The sequence below is a fragment of the Nannospalax galili genome, unplaced genomic scaffold (genome assembly GCF_000622305.1).
Source record: "Nannospalax galili isolate Female #2095 unplaced genomic scaffold, S.galili_v1.0 scaffold462, whole genome shotgun sequence".
Lineage (NCBI taxonomy): Eukaryota > Metazoa > Chordata > Mammalia > Rodentia > Spalacidae > Nannospalax > Nannospalax galili.
Genome location: NW_008348078.1, coordinates 730,887 through 750,407, shown reverse-complemented (window position 1 = coordinate 750,407; position 19,521 = coordinate 730,887). Strand labels below are relative to the sequence as shown.

The 19,521-nt window shown below is 38.8% G+C and overlaps 1 protein-coding gene across 15 annotated transcripts in view; it reads right to left on the bottom strand.

Moving 5' to 3' along the window:
• Camk2d (calcium/calmodulin dependent protein kinase II delta) overlaps positions 1-19,521 on the bottom strand; it is a 283,017-nt gene that overhangs the window by 132,833 nt on the left and 130,663 nt on the right. For all 15 annotated transcript variants that reach the window (XM_008844496.3, XM_008844497.3, XM_017800970.2 and 12 more), the window contains one exon: positions 14,539-14,593. In XM_008844496.3, coding sequence (XP_008842718.1) covers positions 14,539-14,593 — 55 coding nt within the window. The remainder of the gene's footprint in view (positions 1-14,538; positions 14,594-19,521) is intronic.

The window sequence follows — 19,521 nt, the reverse complement described above, 5'->3', positions numbered from 1 at the left end:
GGTCATAAGCAGGAATAACTATGGACGTCATAACACGCGTTCAGAAGAATGGAAGCCCAGAGGCTGCGTGAGCTGGAGGATAAGGCAGTGGGCAGAAACTGCGTCTATGATTCTCCTTAGCCTTGATGAGGGGCTAGAAAATATAATAGAAGCTATGCCTCCTTGCCAAGATTCCTGATTCTGATGAAGAGGCGAAACGTCTATGTAGCCAAATAGGCTACTTACTATCAGCCAAACAGAACAGATCTTGACTCTCACTGTCACTCTGTATGTGAAAAATGCATACTTCAAGATAGGCACTGTAGTTTATTACTGTCTACTTGGGGAGAATTTTCCTTCCTCCCAACTCACTGAATCCCAATTGCAAAATTGCGGTTATTTCCAAAAGAAGAGAACAGAGACTCAGCAAGAACAAAAGGTACCCATGATACCTATCTTTATCTCTGAAATGAAAAAATACTCTAGTTCTTTATTACTCTAACAATCCATGGAAAGCAATGATGGAAGCTGGGCATGGTGACACATGCTTTTAATCCCAGCACTCAGGAGGCAGGTCTCTGTGAGACCAAGACCAGTCTAGTGAGTTCCAGGCCATCTGGGGCTATAGGGAGACCATGTCCCCCAAACAACAACAAAAAAGCAAAGATGGGCTTGATCAATATTCACAGGCCCTGAGTGCCTGGAGGGACAGGGCCCTCCCACCCCCCAGCTGTCAACCTCGGTCACACAGAAGCTTGCTGTCCATTCTCATCATCTCATTCTGGCCAAATGTGTAACTAGGGACTTCACAGCTTATTTTTAGTAACATTCAGTTAAAGATGACATGTTCAACTGACTTATCACCCTGATACTTTTCCATTCAAAGGCAAAATAAAACAGATCAAACATTTTATGTGTTTGTTATCTATCGATAAAAAAAACCAAGTACAGTCTGAATTTAAAAATTAAAAATTGAGTCATACATTAAAATTAACAAAAAAAGATTATTTTATTGTAATTAAATAAGAGATCTTAGATTTGAAGTTGAACCTCTAAAGTGACTTTTTTCTTAAATGTCACTGCCTGTCCCATCCTAGCCTCATGCATATTCTTTTGTATATACTAACACACTAATACAAACATATACATGCATAGGTAAATGAATTATGTACATATTTACATACTTTGAATATGACAAAACACATCTATTAACAGGGAAATTCATAGATGTTACCCAATTTCATAAAATTTTATGCTACTATATATATCTTTAGTCTTTTCAAACTTTTCAATCAGAAACCACACGAAGGGCTGGCAAGATGGCGGTAAAGATACTTGCAACCAAGCTTCATGACCTGTACTTAATTCCCAGAAGAGAATGAACTGCAAGCTGTCTTCACACTGGCATGGCTGCACCCTGTACCCCATCAAAAACATACTCAAGTAAATAAATCCATCCGGCAGAAACCCATAAAATTCTTTGAGTTTCTGTGATAATAATTAAATTAAATGTGGCAGGTTTTAATTTTATAATATCATGGAGACTTTCATGGTTGAAAAATAAAAGCAATTTAAAATTAGATTGTTTGGCAAAGATAACTTTCACATATCATGTCTCGTATTAAAAGTGTAGGTCGTTACATTTAACACGTGTCTAGTACCTAGCACATGCCATGCCCTGCACGGATTCCCCATGTTGGCAACCTCCTTTCCTTCAAAGGCAGTTCAGTTTCTCTCTTGCTCCCTGGCAGCCTCTTCTTACGCTTGTACTGGAGCTGGTTGGACTGCCTGCCTCACATTTACTTCTGAGTTTACTGTACCCCATTTTTCCCATGATAAACCACTCCTACATACTTTTGACCCATGTGACCTGTCCTGGCTTGAATAGCACATTTTTAGCTGCAGAGGTTGACAGGCCATTCCCTTGGTCAGATTAAATGGTTCAAAGATAGAACTATGATTCCGTTTTAGTATAACTGCAAACAGATTTTCTTTAGAGTGACTTACTCCTTTAAGAATGTTCTAAGCCTGGAACTACAGGGGTTAGTGAATGAAAAGAATCAGCCTTTTAATAAGCCAGGAAGAATGTACAAGGCCAAATGAACCTTGGCTGCCTTTGAGCCACATCTGAAATAAAATACACTGAAAAATATTTCAGTTATTTGAGGTAATTGGTTAACTTCTAGGCAGAACAATTTTGGATTCTGTCTCAGGAATTTGGATAAAGGAGAGCTGACCGGAACATCCTCTTAGGCTGACCTTCAAGCCATGGAAACAAAACCATTGGAGGATGGGCTGGAGGATCATTTTGATGGAATGTGGCTAAGGGTGGCATGTAAAAATCTGGTGACTTTCAGAACACAACATTTCATAGTACTGTCTTTGAAGTCAGGCAAATCTAAGCTTAAGTTTTAGCACAATCACTTACTTTGTGACCTTAAGTGAGGCAAAGCAAATAAAGCAATAGGCCATCTCTATTGCTTCAACTTGTTCATCTGTAGATAAGAATTATACCGATACTATATTCTTTATACTTACTGTACATGAGAAAAAAATAACATGTTTATATAATACCTTGAGAAAGGGTAGCTACAGTATTAACAAATGTTAGCACTTATTATGATCAAACATTCCTTTTCGAAAACCAAGTGAATTTCCAACAATATAATGTGTTGATAGAAGCAGTTCAACATCATTCACTTAAGAACTTTCATGACTGGAAGTTATGCTACTTTTGCAATAGTTCCCAAGGGTTTGGTTTCTATTACTGCTGTGATGCTCAGAAAACATCTGTTTCATCACTAATGCTAGGGCAAGAACCAAATATTGATGATGTTCTCCAGATCAATGGTTTCTTTGTTCAAGCAAGAACAGGCAAAATATTTCTTACTGACCATGAAAATCACCCACCTGGGTTAACAATTTTGGAAGATTTGAATAGTTTTCAAAGTCTGAAATAAGTCTTCCAATAACAAACAAAACAAAGGAGTCTTTCTTTCCATGTTCTTCAATGAAGAATGTAATCAAGAAAGAAAACATCAGACCTTCTATACATTGTGTGTTTCACGTGTCTTTACACTTTACAAACAGATAAGAATAACTTCAATTGCTTGAATAATTACAGTCACTAATGTCAGGGTAATTGCATACTTAGCTTGTTTTCTAAATAAATTATCAGAAAACAGTCAGGATTGTCTAGCATCATAGCAATTAAGAAAAATTAGCATTTGATCTAAATACATTGGGTTAATTTCTTGTGAAGGGAGGCATCTGTACAATAGACATAAAAATAGATGAAAACAGAATGTCCTTTAGGGAAAGATAGATTTCTTCTAAGATATTACTTCTTAAGATCTGATTTTCCACCTTCTCATTTAACAAGGATGCCCATGGGATCCTGGCCTACCTACCAGGGGCCCCACCCTTAAAGAAAATTGAGTCTCCTTTCCCCAGTAGCCATTAATCTCTCTATAACTCTACAGTTACAGGTGGGTCCCATGAACTTTCGCCCCCCCTCCATGTTACACTGTTGGCAGGACTGATGTTGTGCAGGTCTTGCACGGACAACCACAGGTTCCTTTTTGTGTCAGGGAATCACTGTTTTGCTCCAATCTTCCTTGTCCTATGGCTCTTACAACCTTTCTGCCCTCTCTTCCCAGATGTTCCCTGAACCTTGGGAGGAGGGTGATGTAGATGCCCCAGCTGTCAGTGAGCACTCCATTAACTAGTCTCTGTACAGCTGTGAGTTTCTGTCTTAAGTGTAGTGAACTGTACAAAGAAACTACTCTGATAAATCTTCAAACTGCATTAGTCTATGAGTGGAGAAACATGAATATGGAGGGCAGTTGGATACTAAGTCCATTTATCAGGAAAATCGTAGTAGGTTCAACCTTGGTCTGCGGCCTGTGAACTCTCCAAACCATGATATGTTTTTGTTGCTGTTGTTTTGGGCAGATTTGCAGTACCAGGTTTTTGTTTCCTCCTGTGGAGTAAACTCTAAGTCCAATCAGAAAGCAGTTGGTCATTATCGCACCTGTGGGCATAACTTGCTACAATGCTGGGAGCTTTGTAAGAAGAGAGACACTCCAGAAGAGACAAGTAATGTGATAACTTGTATTGGTTGTGAACTCTCTGAGCAAGGGGTCTAATCATCAGGTATGGGCCTTCGAACCTCCAGAACTATGAGCTACATAAACCTCTTTTTTTTTAAATACAAATTTATACTAAGTGGTAGTAGGTTTTATAAAGAGATGTTTTTAAAGTACTACTTAAAATACATGATGCACACTTTGGAGCAAAAGCAGACTTAACATCTGTACATAATCAGAACTCATAGCAGCAACAGTTCCCCTGTAACACAAAGCTGTCTCAAAGGTCATTCACAGACCAACCTTCTAAAAGTCCTGCCTTGTTTTCTCACTTGGTGTACTATTTGCTCTTAGGGTTGGAATCAGGAAACACAACAAACAAAAAACCCAGTATGGTGAAAAGAGGCACCACTAGGAGTTTTGTATTATTGTGACTATAGTGCTTTTTCAATCTTTTCCTTTTTTTCTTTTGAGGGAACTATAAGACATGATCCTGCAGTGCTTAACTGGGATGGGGGTGAACTCTATTTACAGAAATGTATGCTACTGAAAGCAAATGAAAAATTTCAGGTGACTTATGGCATATTTCAACAACTGATGCTTATTGAATTTAGGCAAATGATTTTTCTAACTTTTATTATAATCATGTTACTTTGAATAATTTAGCATGTGAAACTGAATCTGAAATACTGGGTATACAAACTAAACACATATCTTTAAGGGTAAGTTTCTATATTTCTAAACAAAATCTGACATTCAAAGGTAACTATAGCAATTCACAATAAGCGTAAAAACATCAAGGTCCATAAACCTCTTTTTAAAATTACTGAGATTCAAGTTACTTTGTTGTAATAATGAAAACAAACTGGGACAAAAGTTAAGCTAATGAAAGTGTGGAAGACCTCTAAGGTTGTGTTTCTGTGAAATTTTTAATCTCTTAATATTGTCTACCATGAACTTTACCAAGTCATTAAAGTTTTATGTTTTCCTAATTCACAGTGGATCTTCCACAGAGTTCTGCTTTGGCAGAAATATGTTATATCTACTTGCCTTACTATCCTTTCATAGGATACTTGTTGGCATTCTAACTTCACTTTCTGGCAAGTGTAAAGAGAGTTATCCATTTCTCTGTTCAACAATTTGCTTGTGATTAAAAAGTAGTGGTTTCTAAGTTCTTCACATCCATTGAACCAGAAGATGGAAGGTTTCATAATGCTGTTGTAGTTTGCTAAATCTTTATTTTATAAAATTCATTCAAAAATCTATAAATTGCTTTGTTTTGAAAATGCAAGCAAAACAGTTAGTCATTAGTTAGAGGTAAGAAACCAGAGGTTTGAATTTTTACAGTATAACTTAAGGTAATGAAAAGCCTGACTTAAATGTTTCTCACACAATACAAACAGCCAACAAAACTGGTGCTTTGATTATTTGTCAGCAAATACATGACAGTTATTCACCTTTTTAATCACAGCTCAATTGGAATTCAATGCCCAGTGTCATTAAAGAGATTTACTACCTCTTCAGTCGTATTTTAGAAAAACTTTTCTCCAAAAGTTAATTAAGCATAAAATCATGGATGCTTATTATTGCTGCCTCATGAAGTACTTTTACTGCAGCCCCTAGATCAGATGTGTCTCCATAAAATAGGCTACAACTGCTATCCTGGGTAATAACTGTCATTCTGGAGACAGTGTCTACAGACTATCAGTGACATGCTACTATGTAAGAAAATCTGGAAAGGTTCCAATCTCAAAGCTGTTGGACTAAGTTTAGCAGGCTCTTCTTCAGCATGGGGTGTTTTCTGCTCATCCAGCTCTCCCAGCCTGGATGCTATGGCAGAAAGCCCAGATTCCACTTGATTCCTGCTTACTTTCTGATTCTACTTGAGGCACCCAAACTTGGTAGGTTCTGCTACTGGCTCACAGTCACCACCCCCCTCCCTCCACACTTCCCCTGTGCTTTGGTGCTTTAGCCATTCCCTGCAAACAGCTTCCTATTGTAATACATTCTTCAGTGAATACTGATTGAGTGCTAATTACATGCTAAGCACTTTGCTAAATTCTAGAGATAAAACCACCACCGTATAAGACACAGCCTTGCTCACTAGGAGCTTTTAGCCTACCCAGATCGAGGGGGCAGGAAGGTGTGGTGAGCCCCAAGCAGGGATAATTCATGGGAAGGACATGTCTGGCTGCATTGGTTCTGAACTGCAGAAAACTCTAAGCTTAGGATTGAAAAGTCTAAGCCACAGATTCTCGCTCCTCCATGCTAAGAAGAGCAACATGTTGAAAGGCCCAAAGGAGATGAAAATCCTGGAAACCAGCTGGTCACTGTGGATAAACTACTGACTTTGGAGGTGGATGGAAGGAGCCACATTGATGCTTTGAGGCTAAAGCAGCAGCAAGCTTCAGTCCACTTGGATGCATCTCCTAATTGCATCACTCCTTCACTGAAGTCTCATCCTGACTTTTGTTTCAAAGAATTGAGGAGAGTGATATGTCAGAAAAAAAGTCCTAACTTTCAGTGAGAGAACATATTGCCATTTTGATACAAGATAATTTTGGAGTTAAATCATGGAAAGGAAATAAAGGCAAGTGGAAAGTTTTGCTAGCAAGGTGGTGGGACACAGGCACAATGATTAATTGGAACTAAAATTCTTTTGTTAAGAGACATGTCTCTTTAAAACACTCGATTCCTAAAATAGCTACGATACTCTGATTAGAGGGAAAACATTTTCTCTCTCACAATGCTCTCACCAATCCATATATGGCTTTGTGATTGAGAACAGTTAAAACAACGACATTTTAAAAACTAGATATTTAGCATTGTTTTTAGAATTATGTGGGAATGAGTAAAATATCAAAACTAAGAAATATAATACCTGCAGGTCCAAGGGAAATATGTGACTTCTGACAATCAGATCTTGAGAAAATATCTTTTATTAGTGTTCTAGTTACTTTCTGTTGCTGTGATTAAAAACACAGACCAAAACTAACTTGGGAGATCAGGGTTTATTTTATCTTACATCTCTTGGGTCACAGTTCATTACTGAGGGCAGTTGGGGCAAGAACTCGGGGCAGGAACCTGGAGCACAGACCATGGAGGAATGCTGCTTACAGGCTTGCTCCTCTGGCCTGTGCTCAGCCTGCTTTCTTTTACAACAAAGGACCACCTGCCCACACTAGGCTGGGCCCACATCACAGAACAATCGAAAAAAAAAAAAAAAAACAAAGCCTCACAGACATGGGCATAAGGCCAATCGAATAGATACAATTTCCCAACTGGGATTCTCTCTTCCCAGGTGTGTGACAGGTGAAGCTATCCAGGACTGTATTTCACAATCCTAATCTCTAGTTTCTTAAGGGGATTACAAATATTCAGCCCAAGTGTTATTCCTTTACATGTTTACCTAAGGCTTATGGTGCTGTGACAAATCTGTCACACAGCAGGCTTCTGTGTAAACAGAGTACAGATCTTTCCTGAATTACATGTGTTACCAGTGAATACCAAAACATGCCACCCCAAAACATGCCACTGTGTCATAAGAATTCTTTTGAACTGAAGGTAGTTGAGAAGAAACAGAAGAACTATCCCTGACCTCCTGCTAGTCGAAGAACAGGACATGTATTTGTTAAGTTGCACCTTCATGCTCTAGGGAGCACAGAGGTACTCCCTAGAGATATCTTATGAGCCTGGGTCTGCATGAAAGGGATGTTTTTGACTGACCTTAAGCTTTGGCTTACCTGCTATTTGCTCCCCTTTGGCATTTACCTTCCTATAATGTTCTGTCCCTAGAAATGTTTTATTTTTGTGACTTTCCTTAAAAAAAAAATCATTCTTTTGTTAAGAATCTGTACAGCATCAAACTGTATACTATGTAACGAAAAGGCTATATGAATCTGGTTTGGAACAAAAACACATCCTTTGAGTTATTCATCCCTAGCAAGTGATATATATGTTAATGAACTTCAGTTTGCTTTTCATGTCCTTAAGCTATCTTCTGTCTGTGTAAATTACAGGCCCTCCAGACAATGAACCTCAAAAAACAGTTTTCCATGCCAACTTGTATGTTCAGGTGGCCACCCTTGTCAAGGAGCTTTTTCAACTAGGACCAAAAGTAGGAACACAAGAGTATTCCTTCTTCAGGCTTCAAGTAGTTCTTTTATGTTGGAAGTAATTGGCCAAATGGTTCAATTTTCCAGTAGGAGTTTTTCTTTCTTTTTTAAAAAAATTGTATTCATTATTTTAATTTAATTTAATTTTATTTTTTGGTCTTTTTGAGAAAGAGTCTCTCTGTAGCCCCAGCTGTCCTGGAACTCACTATGTAGACCAGGCTGGCCTTGAACTCACAGAGATCCACCTGCTTCTGCCGCCCAAGCGCTGGGATTAAAGGTGTGTACCACCACGCCTGGCCTTATGTGTATGAACATATTGCCTGCATATTTGTAAAGTGTACTTGTGCTGTGCAATGCCCACAGAGGTCAGAAGATGGCACTGGAACCCCTGGAACTGGAATTAAGGACAGTTGTTAGCCATCATGTGGGTGCTGGGATTCGAACCCGAGTCTTCTGCAAGAATGGCCAGTGCTCTTAATCACTGAGCCATCTCTCCAGCCCATCTGTAGGAATTTTTCATTGTATTTTTAGGACTATGCTTCTCTTAATTGTATCTAATGATAACCATTCTTTCTCATCAGGCATAGAAATGGAAGGACTTGCCTTCAATAGCAAAGGCCAACATCCCTGCATGAGGGCCTCTGGCTCCTTTCTTTCAACTATTCCTCTAGCCTTAGCTTTCAGGTAAACCCACGTGTTTCAGATTAGCCCTTTTTGCTGTCAGAGCTGCCAACAGGTTTCTGGAAATTCTGCTAGGAATCAACCCTGATAAAGGAAGGTTTCAGGTCAGAGCAGCTCATTATTTAACGTGAAGACGGATTAGCTTTGGACAGTCTTTTCCACCGGTTCCCATCCTACGTGCAAAAGAGACTACTGATGGTTTGCAGTTGAAAATAGTGGTGAGATGCCTCAATTTAAACATTTTTTTAAAAGAACATATTCCATCCTTTACTTGCTTTATATGAAGCGATGTCTTCCATTGGGAAATGTGTCAATGGACTTACAAACATAGAACATTACCTTAACATCACTTACTTTGCTGCATTGTGGATTTTTACAATAAACGCATATTTTTAAGGTATATCTATATTTGGTTATAATTTCTGTCTAGTCAGTGAAAAGCTATACTTTTCACTGCTCCTTTTCAAATATATCTATGACCAGTGTTTTCTTGAACTGTGTAGCTTGCTAAGCCCATTTACGGACAAACCATTTGGACAATTCATATTTCACACTTCAAATGCTGTCTGAGTTAAGCAGAGGTTCAGGTGCCTGATGTAGCATATTTCAAATTCTTATGCTTTGCATGTAAAATTTCATCCATAGGGTCCATTCACTCTGATTTGAGACAGTAATAATAGACACATATCACTGCTATGCATAAAATCCACTCTAGTGTTGTTTGGTTTTTCTTCAAATATTTTATTATTGTTATTATTATTATTATCATTATTTTATGTGTATGCGTGTATTGCCTGCATGTAGGTAAGTACACTCATGTCGTGCAATGTCCATGGAGGACAGAGAGGCTGTCGGATCCCCTGGAACTGGAGTTATAGACAGTTGTTAGCTGCCATGTAGGTGCTGGGATTCGAACCCCGGTTTTCTGCCATAACAGCCAGTGTTCTTAACCGCTGAGCCATCTCTCCAGCCCCTAGTGTTGTGTTTTAATGTGAATTATTCTTATATACTCTTCAGGAATTATTTTCCTGAATTAAGAAACTAAGTGATGCTTATCATCCCTGTAATTTAGTGAGAAATACAGAAATCAAGAAAATATATAGTACAGATATAAGTAGCCTGATTACTACAGGAAAATCTCATGGCAGAGGACTTGACCCAACACTGACACCATCTCCAAATAAGCTATATTGAGAAGATTATTATTTTGAGCTAAAGAAAATTGAGAATCAACAGATGCAGGAAGAGTTCTCCATTCCACCCACATTGGCCTAAAAGAATATTTTTTCTACTTAAGAAAAACATCACTTTCTGTACCCCACCCTCACTCTTTGACACCAGTGCACATAACTCATCATAGAATATGGGAGATTGACAGCATGATGTGTTTACACATATAGAATTTTTGAAATTGTCCCTTTCTTCCACTAGTTTCTCTGCATACTTATTATTCATGTCTTTAAAATTTATAATCTTTAGAAGCCCAAAGCCTCTTTCCTATACTAGGAATCCATAAGCCCCTGGTCCTAACTGCTCACTTGAGGTTCACTTCTATTCTGAAAAGTACCATGGACAACATAACAGTAATAAAGGTTGAGTTCATTTTCTTATATCAGTTTGTCTCACATACCCTCAGGTGAAAGTAAAGGGGTAGATAATACTTCTCCTGCCCAACAGAGCTGTGATCTAACTAAATTTAGAATACATTAAGTAGGAAGCATTTGGAAGACTGTTTTTCAGTTCCAACATTCATCACAGCACGAAGTACATACTGCAACCCTATGAGAAAGAGTCTAACTAATGAAGTCCATCAAGAAATAGCAATAGGTCACATACTGGGGGAAAGAAAGGCAGATACATTTATTCCATTAAATATAGCTTCCCACCCCTCCATTCCTGTGCCACAATCTCTGTCCAATCAGAGGGAAACAGCCTATGGGTTGTCAATGGCAGCTCAGTGCGGACCTGGGACTGCCCACTACTATCTGCCCATAATAAGGTAATACTACATCCCCAAGTTCCTGCTGGTAGACAGTAGAAGAGGAATACTAAAAAGATGCAATTCAATGCAGAGTTTGAAAGGAATAATACCCGAAAGGTCAGGATACAGTGACAATCCCTCAGCATTTCAAGAATCAGAAGAAAGCTACAAGGGCCACATGGAGTGGTACGAAACAACGTGAGGGCACCAAGGGTGGACTGCTCCTGTCAAGAGGAACCTGTGCTCCAGGGCTGTGCTTAAGCAGTGCTGTGGCTACACATCACGTGCACTGGCCATGGTGGTGCTTTACACATGCATCACAGTATGACAGATGACCATCTGGACTTACAGGCTGAATTATTAGTCAAAGTCAAACACAATTGCGTTTCCTATACTAATACAGTCTCTCTCCCAAATTTACAGGTTACAGATCCACAGACCCAATCAACTTCCGATAAAAGATATTTTGAAAAATTACAAGCATAACATTTTTTTTCTTTGAATCATGACCCTTCAAGAACAGAATATAACAATTGTTCATACAGCATTTACTTCGCATAGTTTTCTAAGTAATCAAGAGATGATTTAAACCACCACATAGAAAATATGCAAATACAGATATAACAGGTTTTATACAAGGAACTTGAAATTCATGGATTTTCATAACCAGAAAAGTAATCAACATAGGATGACAGGTGGAGCCCTAACATTAAGACAAACCCACATAGTACAGAAACCAGACAGAAAGACAGTTTCTTGGTTTTGCTTTTTGTTTGCTTGCTTTGAGGCAGGGTTTTCCTGTAGCCCTATCTAGCCTGGAACTCACTGTGTAGACCAGGCTGGCCTTGAACTCACAGAGATTTGCCTGCTCTGTCTCCTGAGTGCTGGGATTAAAGGCAGAAAGATGGTTTCTTAATGATGTCACTATAATCCAATTTAATCAATCCTGTCATTCATTAACTTATTTTTATTTTTCAATATTTCATTATTTTTATTTTATGTGTATGAGTATATTGCCTGCATGCATGTAAGTGTAAAAAAGGTCATGCAATGCCTGTGGAGGTCAGAGAGGGTGTCAGTCCCCTGGAACTGGAGTTAGGGATGGTTGTTGGCTGCCATGTGGGTGCTGGGAATTGAATCCAGGTCTTTTGTAAGAGCAGCCAGTGCTCTTAACTGCGGAGCTATCTCTTCAGCCCCCATTAGCTTATTTTTAGAGTCACGGGAAAAAATTTTTGTTCCCTACTTTCAAATACTCTTTGAACACCACAATAAAATGGTAGAGAAGTCCATTACATTAGCATACTATAATTAAACAAATTCTCTAATACTGGATTGCGAAGGGTTTTTTTGGTTTTACTTATTCATTTTTTGCTTTCTCACACTAAGCACCACCCCCCGCCCCCCGCCAATTTGGAGATGATACAATGAACATCTTTGAGCAAAAGATTTTACCTAGATTTAGCATACGGTTCACTTCGAGAAGTAAAATTACTGTCAAATGATACCGCCATTTTTTAATCTCTTGATAAGTCATACTAAGCTGATTTCAAGTCAGTGTGGACTTATTGAACTCCTGCCAACCATGCCTATGAACAGTTTTACTGTATTCCTGTCAGGAATCCTTAGTCCTCCTTCATCTGTGTTGAAGGAACCCTGATTTGAATTCTGAGTAGTTTAAATGAACCTTGGTAATCCCAGCATTTTCCCCTTGATTCTTCTTTTTATATAAGGCAAATTTCACAAGCTCTGAGAGTATTCCATGGACTCTGCTGGGCCACTGTTTTATAAAGCACTACCATGGGCAGTGCAACGGGAACATACTTAGAACTGTGGGAAAGACTAATCTGGAGAAGCGCAATCTTACCTAACCTTGTAACAAAGTTAATCTTATGTTTTGAGACCATTTAACAGCGTGAGCTTATTTACAAGGTTAACAAGCTTACTAGGCCTTTGGATCTTTTGGTAACCTATACATATAGCTTCAATGACTTATAATACTCCCTTGCATATGACCCAGAATATTGTATGTGTGGGCGTTTGTTGTGAAAATATCAAATGCTAAAAGTGCAACTAACTTCCCATTTATGTGGTAAATAAAAGGATGAGCTGGATAACGGCTGTTTATAGTTGTATGTGCTGTTCTGGGTCAGTAGGAGTCAGACAGGAAAAATCCTTTGTTAAGACAGGTTTCTCATTCCTTCCCCATATGCTGAAGTACTGTTTCAATAAAGACAGAGCAAGGACACTGAGAGCCTAGTTCCATGAGAAATCTGAAGCAACAGGTTCTCAGAACAGATGGGGCACCACTCTTGGCTTTAATACAGCAATGCACTACTTATGTACCTAAAATGTTCATCTCCTCTTGCCAACTCTGGGAAGTTCACGTCATTCCTTATAACTCCCAATGACAAGACATAATTAAATGAACTCATTCATTACTCAAAAGTCAAATAAATTAGCAAAGGAGGGGAAACAGATGATCAACTGCTCAGGAGCAACTTGCTAAAGCAACTTACACTTTAAAATTTTTAAAGTGTTTCACTCAGTTTTTACCCCTAGCTCCTGTGGAAAAGCATAAGAAACAAGTTTTATCAAAACCCACAGTTTTATTTATATAAAATCCCTCAAGGGCCCAATCAATGACTGGGTCTGTGTCCTCTCACTATTTGGCACTGAGGCTCCACATCTGTGCTTTCTCCTACAGACTGTCTCTGGATCTCAGTGTGACTGGTAAAGCTGTTCATGTGTTAGCACCAGAAGACAACAGTCTGGTAACAGAGGGTCCCCTCCCAAATTTCATGTTCATTTGCCTTCTACTTGCAGTGCTGTCTGCCTGTGCCACCATTTCCAGAATTGCCGGGCCACATCACGCTGACTCACGCTGTTCTTCCAGCACACTGCAACCAACTGACCCACAGTCAGTGGCCAACTGATGGACATGTTTCTTCATTTATAAAACAAACAAAGGGGAACTGTGGGAATGACTTTTCTAGACAAATGGAATCTTATCTTGTAAACAAAGATGATCTTATGTTTTGATATCATTTAATAATATCTGTTTGTTTATAATGTAAACAAGTTTACTTGGCCTTGGGCTCCTGTAACCAACATATGTAGCTCATGACCCTTCCTTGTCTTGACGCAGAATAATATGTGTGTGTGTGTGTGTGTGTGTGTGTGTGTGTGCACATTGTGAAAATATCAACTGCTAAAAGCAGCCAATAGTCATTGGAACCAAGAAATTTTCCCATTTATGTTACAAACAATATGTTGGGCCAGAAGGAGCCAGACAGGGAAAACCTCTTGATAAAATGGGTTTCTCATTCCTTCCCATACTATGTGTGATGTAAAGAAAGAGTAAGGCCTTTGTTTGAGGAGAGTTCCCAGAGAAATGTGAAGTAAGTTCTCAGAACAGAAAGGACTCCACTCTCGTTTATTTCCCCCCACCCCACTCTTGGTTGTAATGATGCTAAGAGTCATGCAGTCGTACAGACAGCACCACAATGTGGCTTCATGCCACTGCATAGAACCAATTCAACATTAACTAAAACAGTTCTGAGCATCCAGCTCTCTACTTGAAAAAATAGTACAGTGATCATTAATTTGAACTATGCAATTAGAAAAAAGTCATGTTTAAATTAAAATAGTCTTCAATTAGATTGCGAAAGTAAAGGGACATGAAGTATGTACTTACAAATCAAACACCAGATAGTGGAAGCCTTCTTCTGATATACTGTCATGAAGTCTCACTGAGAAAAAGAAAACAGAGAAGAATGTTTGCACGGTCTTTATGCCAGTCACACACATAACGCAAGTCCTGTGATGGGTATTGCTCTGAATGTTCAACGTTGTGATATGCAGTGTCATTTACAGCATGGCATGGATAGAGACAGACCCAAGGTCTGTGCATCTTTGGTAATAATTATTAACTATGTGAATTTAGGAAAATTATATGATGTATAATGACATTAGTAATGTAAAAATGCTTGAGACTAAATGACACAATAAAAGAAAAATAATCCACACATTGCCAGGTAATGGTCATTGGTGATTATTTTATATATATATATATATATATGCTACTGGTGATTAAAATACATACACAAAGTTGCCAGGTTCAGGCAATTTTAATACTTCTTTGCCATTCCTTTTGCTGTTCCCCTAATCCTAACTTCACCAACCCATGCTGGCCTGCTCACCACAGCAGGGACAGCAGGCGAGATACTGCAATCTTGTAAATGGACTCTTGCCCATTCTTCCCTTTTATCCTTGAATGTCTACATGGCACTCTCTGCCTACCTGCTGAAACACTGTTTTTGTTTTTGTTTTCCTTTGTATTATTCCTTTATTTAAATCACACCAAGCCTAGCTAAAAGTATCACTTATAACTTCTTTAAAACCAATAGACCAGTTCCTCCAATTCATGTCAATTTTCCAAAAACAGGAGACTTGCAGGTGACAGCAACTGAAATCAATATTTCTCTCTTAGGCATTTAAAACATTTTTTACACCAAACTACAAATATGAACTTACTACTTTGTCTGCTATTTAGTTTTACAAAGGCCTCCCTCTTTTCCCTACTCATCTCACACTGATGGTAATGCTTTCTGTTTGACTTTTACTAAGGGCAACGCAGGGAGGAGAAAAAACCAAACTTGAAGGATGTGACTGCTTTTAAAAAAGTTATGGGAGATGGGACAAGTGTTTCTGCCTATATCCACCCTTAGCACGCACCCCATTGGTGATGGCAGCTACATGGAAAATGGGCTTAGGTCATCGTTTAAACTACAACCATCTAGAGAGAAACGCTACAGCACAGAAGAAAAGTCTGACCGCACACTACAACTGGCACACCCAACGACCCTGCTTTGTCTACTTCAGGTCTCACTGTGAAATCACTGTAATTTTCCAAATCCCTGTTCAGAAATCTCTCCGGGGTGAAGAAAAAGGAAATTTTGATTCACCCACAAATTACAGATAAAACATGAATTTTCCATAGTCATTATCATGGGGAGGAGGTAGGAAGCAGAGCCCCAGGGCTCAGCCCCCACAGTCAGGCTCAGCCCTCATCTCCCTCTCAGGCAGACGGCAGAGAAGGAGCACACTGGGGCTCCCGCTTCTCACCTTAGGAGATTGTCACCACTCTCAAATATTTTGATGTAGTATATTTCATCTTTCTTAGCTAAATCAGATGCTGTTCCCTTCTTCAGCATGTAAAATGCTCTCACCAATATCTTTAAGTAGGGATCATATTTTAAGTGTGCATCTTACACATAAACCTGGTATATAGTTCCTTGTCTTTAATAATGTCATGTTTGAATGTTGACTATGTCTGGATTTTGGACAGAAATTATAACCATACTTCAGTGTACCTATATATCTAAAATCAAATAATCTATTTGAAGCAATTCTCTGTGATTTTTACTACGTGAAGACAGTTCTTCAATTTGCCAGCATCAAAGATGCCTGGCAATTCTCTAAAAATCAATGAAGAGATTGATTTGAAAGTGTATGCTCTGCTGGGGCTGGAGAGATGGCAAAGTGGTTGAGAACACTGGTTGTTCTTGCTGAAGACCTGGGTTTGAATCCCAGTACCCACATGGCAGCTAACAACTGTCCATAACTCCAGTTCCAGGGGATCCAACAGCCTCTTCTGTCCTCATGGGCATTGCACAACATGGGTGCATTTACCTACATACAGGCAACACACAAAATAGAAATAATAAATAAAATATTTTTTTTAAAAGTGTATGCTCTGCTCATGATTATTGAGCACTGTGAAAGAGGCCAGATGACGGCGGCTAACAGTGCTTCCTTGAAGGACCGAGTATCAGAGACACCTAACACAGTTGCTGTTTCAACAGGTTAGTTTAATGGCATGGCTACTTAAAAAAAAGTCTTATTACTTTACAAAGTGAGATGGAGTCCCATGTTATCCAAGTTAAACTGAAAAGCAAAATTCAAAGCTTATACAGGAGTAAATCATCACGACAAGCCCCTACCCTACCCCCTACTGTTTGCTTTAAGAGGCAGTGGGATCTTGGATGTTCAGATCGAAGAGTTAAACAGAAGAATATATTTCAGGCACAATTTGAGAAACAGTTTTAATTTGTGATTATATCAAGAAAAATATTTTCTTAGTATGACATCACTGTTTTAATGGTAATCTACTAATTGTAAATTTTCATTATTCAGAAATGAATTTTTGACCACGTCACACAAATTGCTCAAAGTCCAATGATGAAACCTCTGATAATAGGATTTAGTCAGCAAGCATGTGGTGATGGGTCAAGATAAAACATTTGTCCAAGGGGCTAGAGAGATGGCTCAGTGGTTAAGAGCCTGACTGTTCTTGCAGAGGACCTGGGTTAGATTCCCAGCACCCACATAGCTACGAACCATCCTTATCCAGTTCCAGGGGAATCCAAAGCCCTCTTCTGACCTCCATGGCATTGCATGACATGGGTGCACTCACATACATGCAGGCAATACCCTCATACACATAAAATAAAAATAATAAATAAAATTAAAAACAAAGAAACATTTGTCCAAAATCATTCTGCTAGCATCAGAGAAGTCCATAGTACCCAGCCGTTTGAGCCCAATTCTGATAAATGACATCACTGATATGGTAGAAAAATCAGCACCGGGGGCTGGAGAGATGGCTCTGCAGTTAAGAGCACTGGCTGCTCTTGCAGAGGATCCGGGTTCAACTCAAGCACCCACATGGTGGCTAACAACCATCCCTAACTCCAGTTCCAGGGAAATCCTCTTCTGACCTCCCCAGGCATTGCACGATATAGGTGCACTTACATATATTCAGGCAATACACTCATACACATATTTTTTTAGCATGCTTATCATTTTATGGCAACATTTCAAAGTTATTTATTCTCTAGTGATTTTGAAATATGGAATGAGTTATTCTTTTTTTATTATTTATATTTTTTATTTTTTAGAAGAAGCATTTCATTACAGCTTTAACATACTCAATAACAGTTTCCAGAGCAAAGATACATCTCTTTCAAAGGTGGCTATAAAATTTTTAGGTTCACTGTTGAAGTAATACAGTTATACAATATTGAGCTCAGTGTTTTAAAAAGCACAGTCAGCATTGGATTACATTGGCAGACAGCCCTCATCCCTTTCCTAGGCCCCTCCCAATCTCCTTCCACTCTGCTTTAAAATAAGAAACTAAAAGATAAAACCATACAGATTCATCACAATTTTCACTTCTTTTAAAAAATTTTTGGTTCTTTTTGAGACAGGGTCTCACTATGAGGCACAGGCTGATCTAGAACTTGCTACATTCCAGACCAGTCTGGCCTCAAACTCACAGCAATCTGCCTGCCTGTTTCCAGAGTACTGGAATTAAAGGCTGTGCCATCAAGCCCCAGAATTTCACATCTTAACAAAACTATGCTATTGCCTTAATGAGTATATTATTCTACATGCTTACAGTTGCACTGAGGATGATGGGTCAGCTTTCCTTTCTAATTTCTAACTCTGGTTTCTTGTCAGAGTTGATCTGTCTCCAAAGCCTGAAGGTTTTAAGTGATTCTCATCAAGTCTTTGCTGTCAGCTGAAAGTATTCCTCATCTTCCCTTTCTTATCTTTAGAACAGTCTCAGAGATTGAAAAATGTGCTTACTTTTATTAAATGTTACATTCATTAGTCCCTATGAATAAAAGTTAATCCCTTTTCACACCAAAGGAAATACGCTGCATTCTGTTCACACAGCTGTTAGCCCAAGCCTGAGACCAGAGCTCTCAAGCATGCTGGCTGCTGTGTGCTGAACCAGACTGTACCACATTCTTGGCAATGGCGTCTCTGTGACTGCCATATGCTGCACACAGTTAGCATAATTGTATGTTTTTGAGAGAAATTTAAAAGATGAGAAAAGCATTTGAAAATAGATTAAAATATATCTTGATAGTCACGCTTTTTGATATTCACTCAATAGTAGAATGAAGTGTAAGAATAAATAAATGAATTTTCATAAACCAAAACTGCATTATACTAGAATAAAAATATAAATTCTATAATTGTAAGTATGGACTCAGGAGACTGAGGCAGGTAGATGTCTGTGAAATTTGAGGCCAGGCTGTCTACATTGTGAGTTCTAGGCTAGCTACATAGTGAGACTCTCTTAAGGAAGAAAAAAAAAAAGTGGCTTAAAAAGAGGAGGGTCAACACAGAGAAAATATTTCCTCCATGCTTCCAGGTGAAGCCAGCCATGGTCGAGTAGGACCTTTGACTTATCTTCAAATAGATTGAACTGGTAAAAGAAAGGAGCCAGGGGCTCCTCCCAAGCCCATGTGACCCTAAGGAGCAGATCCTCAAACAACCTTAAGAGGAAAAATAAATTGGTTTATCTGTGCCAACTGTTTCATCTTAAACACCAAAAAAGAAAGTATAACCAAAGATTAAAGGGATCAATATAATTGTTTTAACAGTCCACGTAGTCCAAGCTACATAACAAGAAACAATGCCAGACAGGAAATACCTTCACTTTGAGTTGTTGGCCAGGGTGGCCCAAGAGATTCCCAGACAGTAACGCAGCATAGAACTGGGTAAATGAACAGCAGACCCCAATCTTATCTAAAGGAATATTGACAACTGATTGCTGCTAGATGAGGAAGAGCTGATCTTCCTAAAACAAGGATCTCTAGATAGG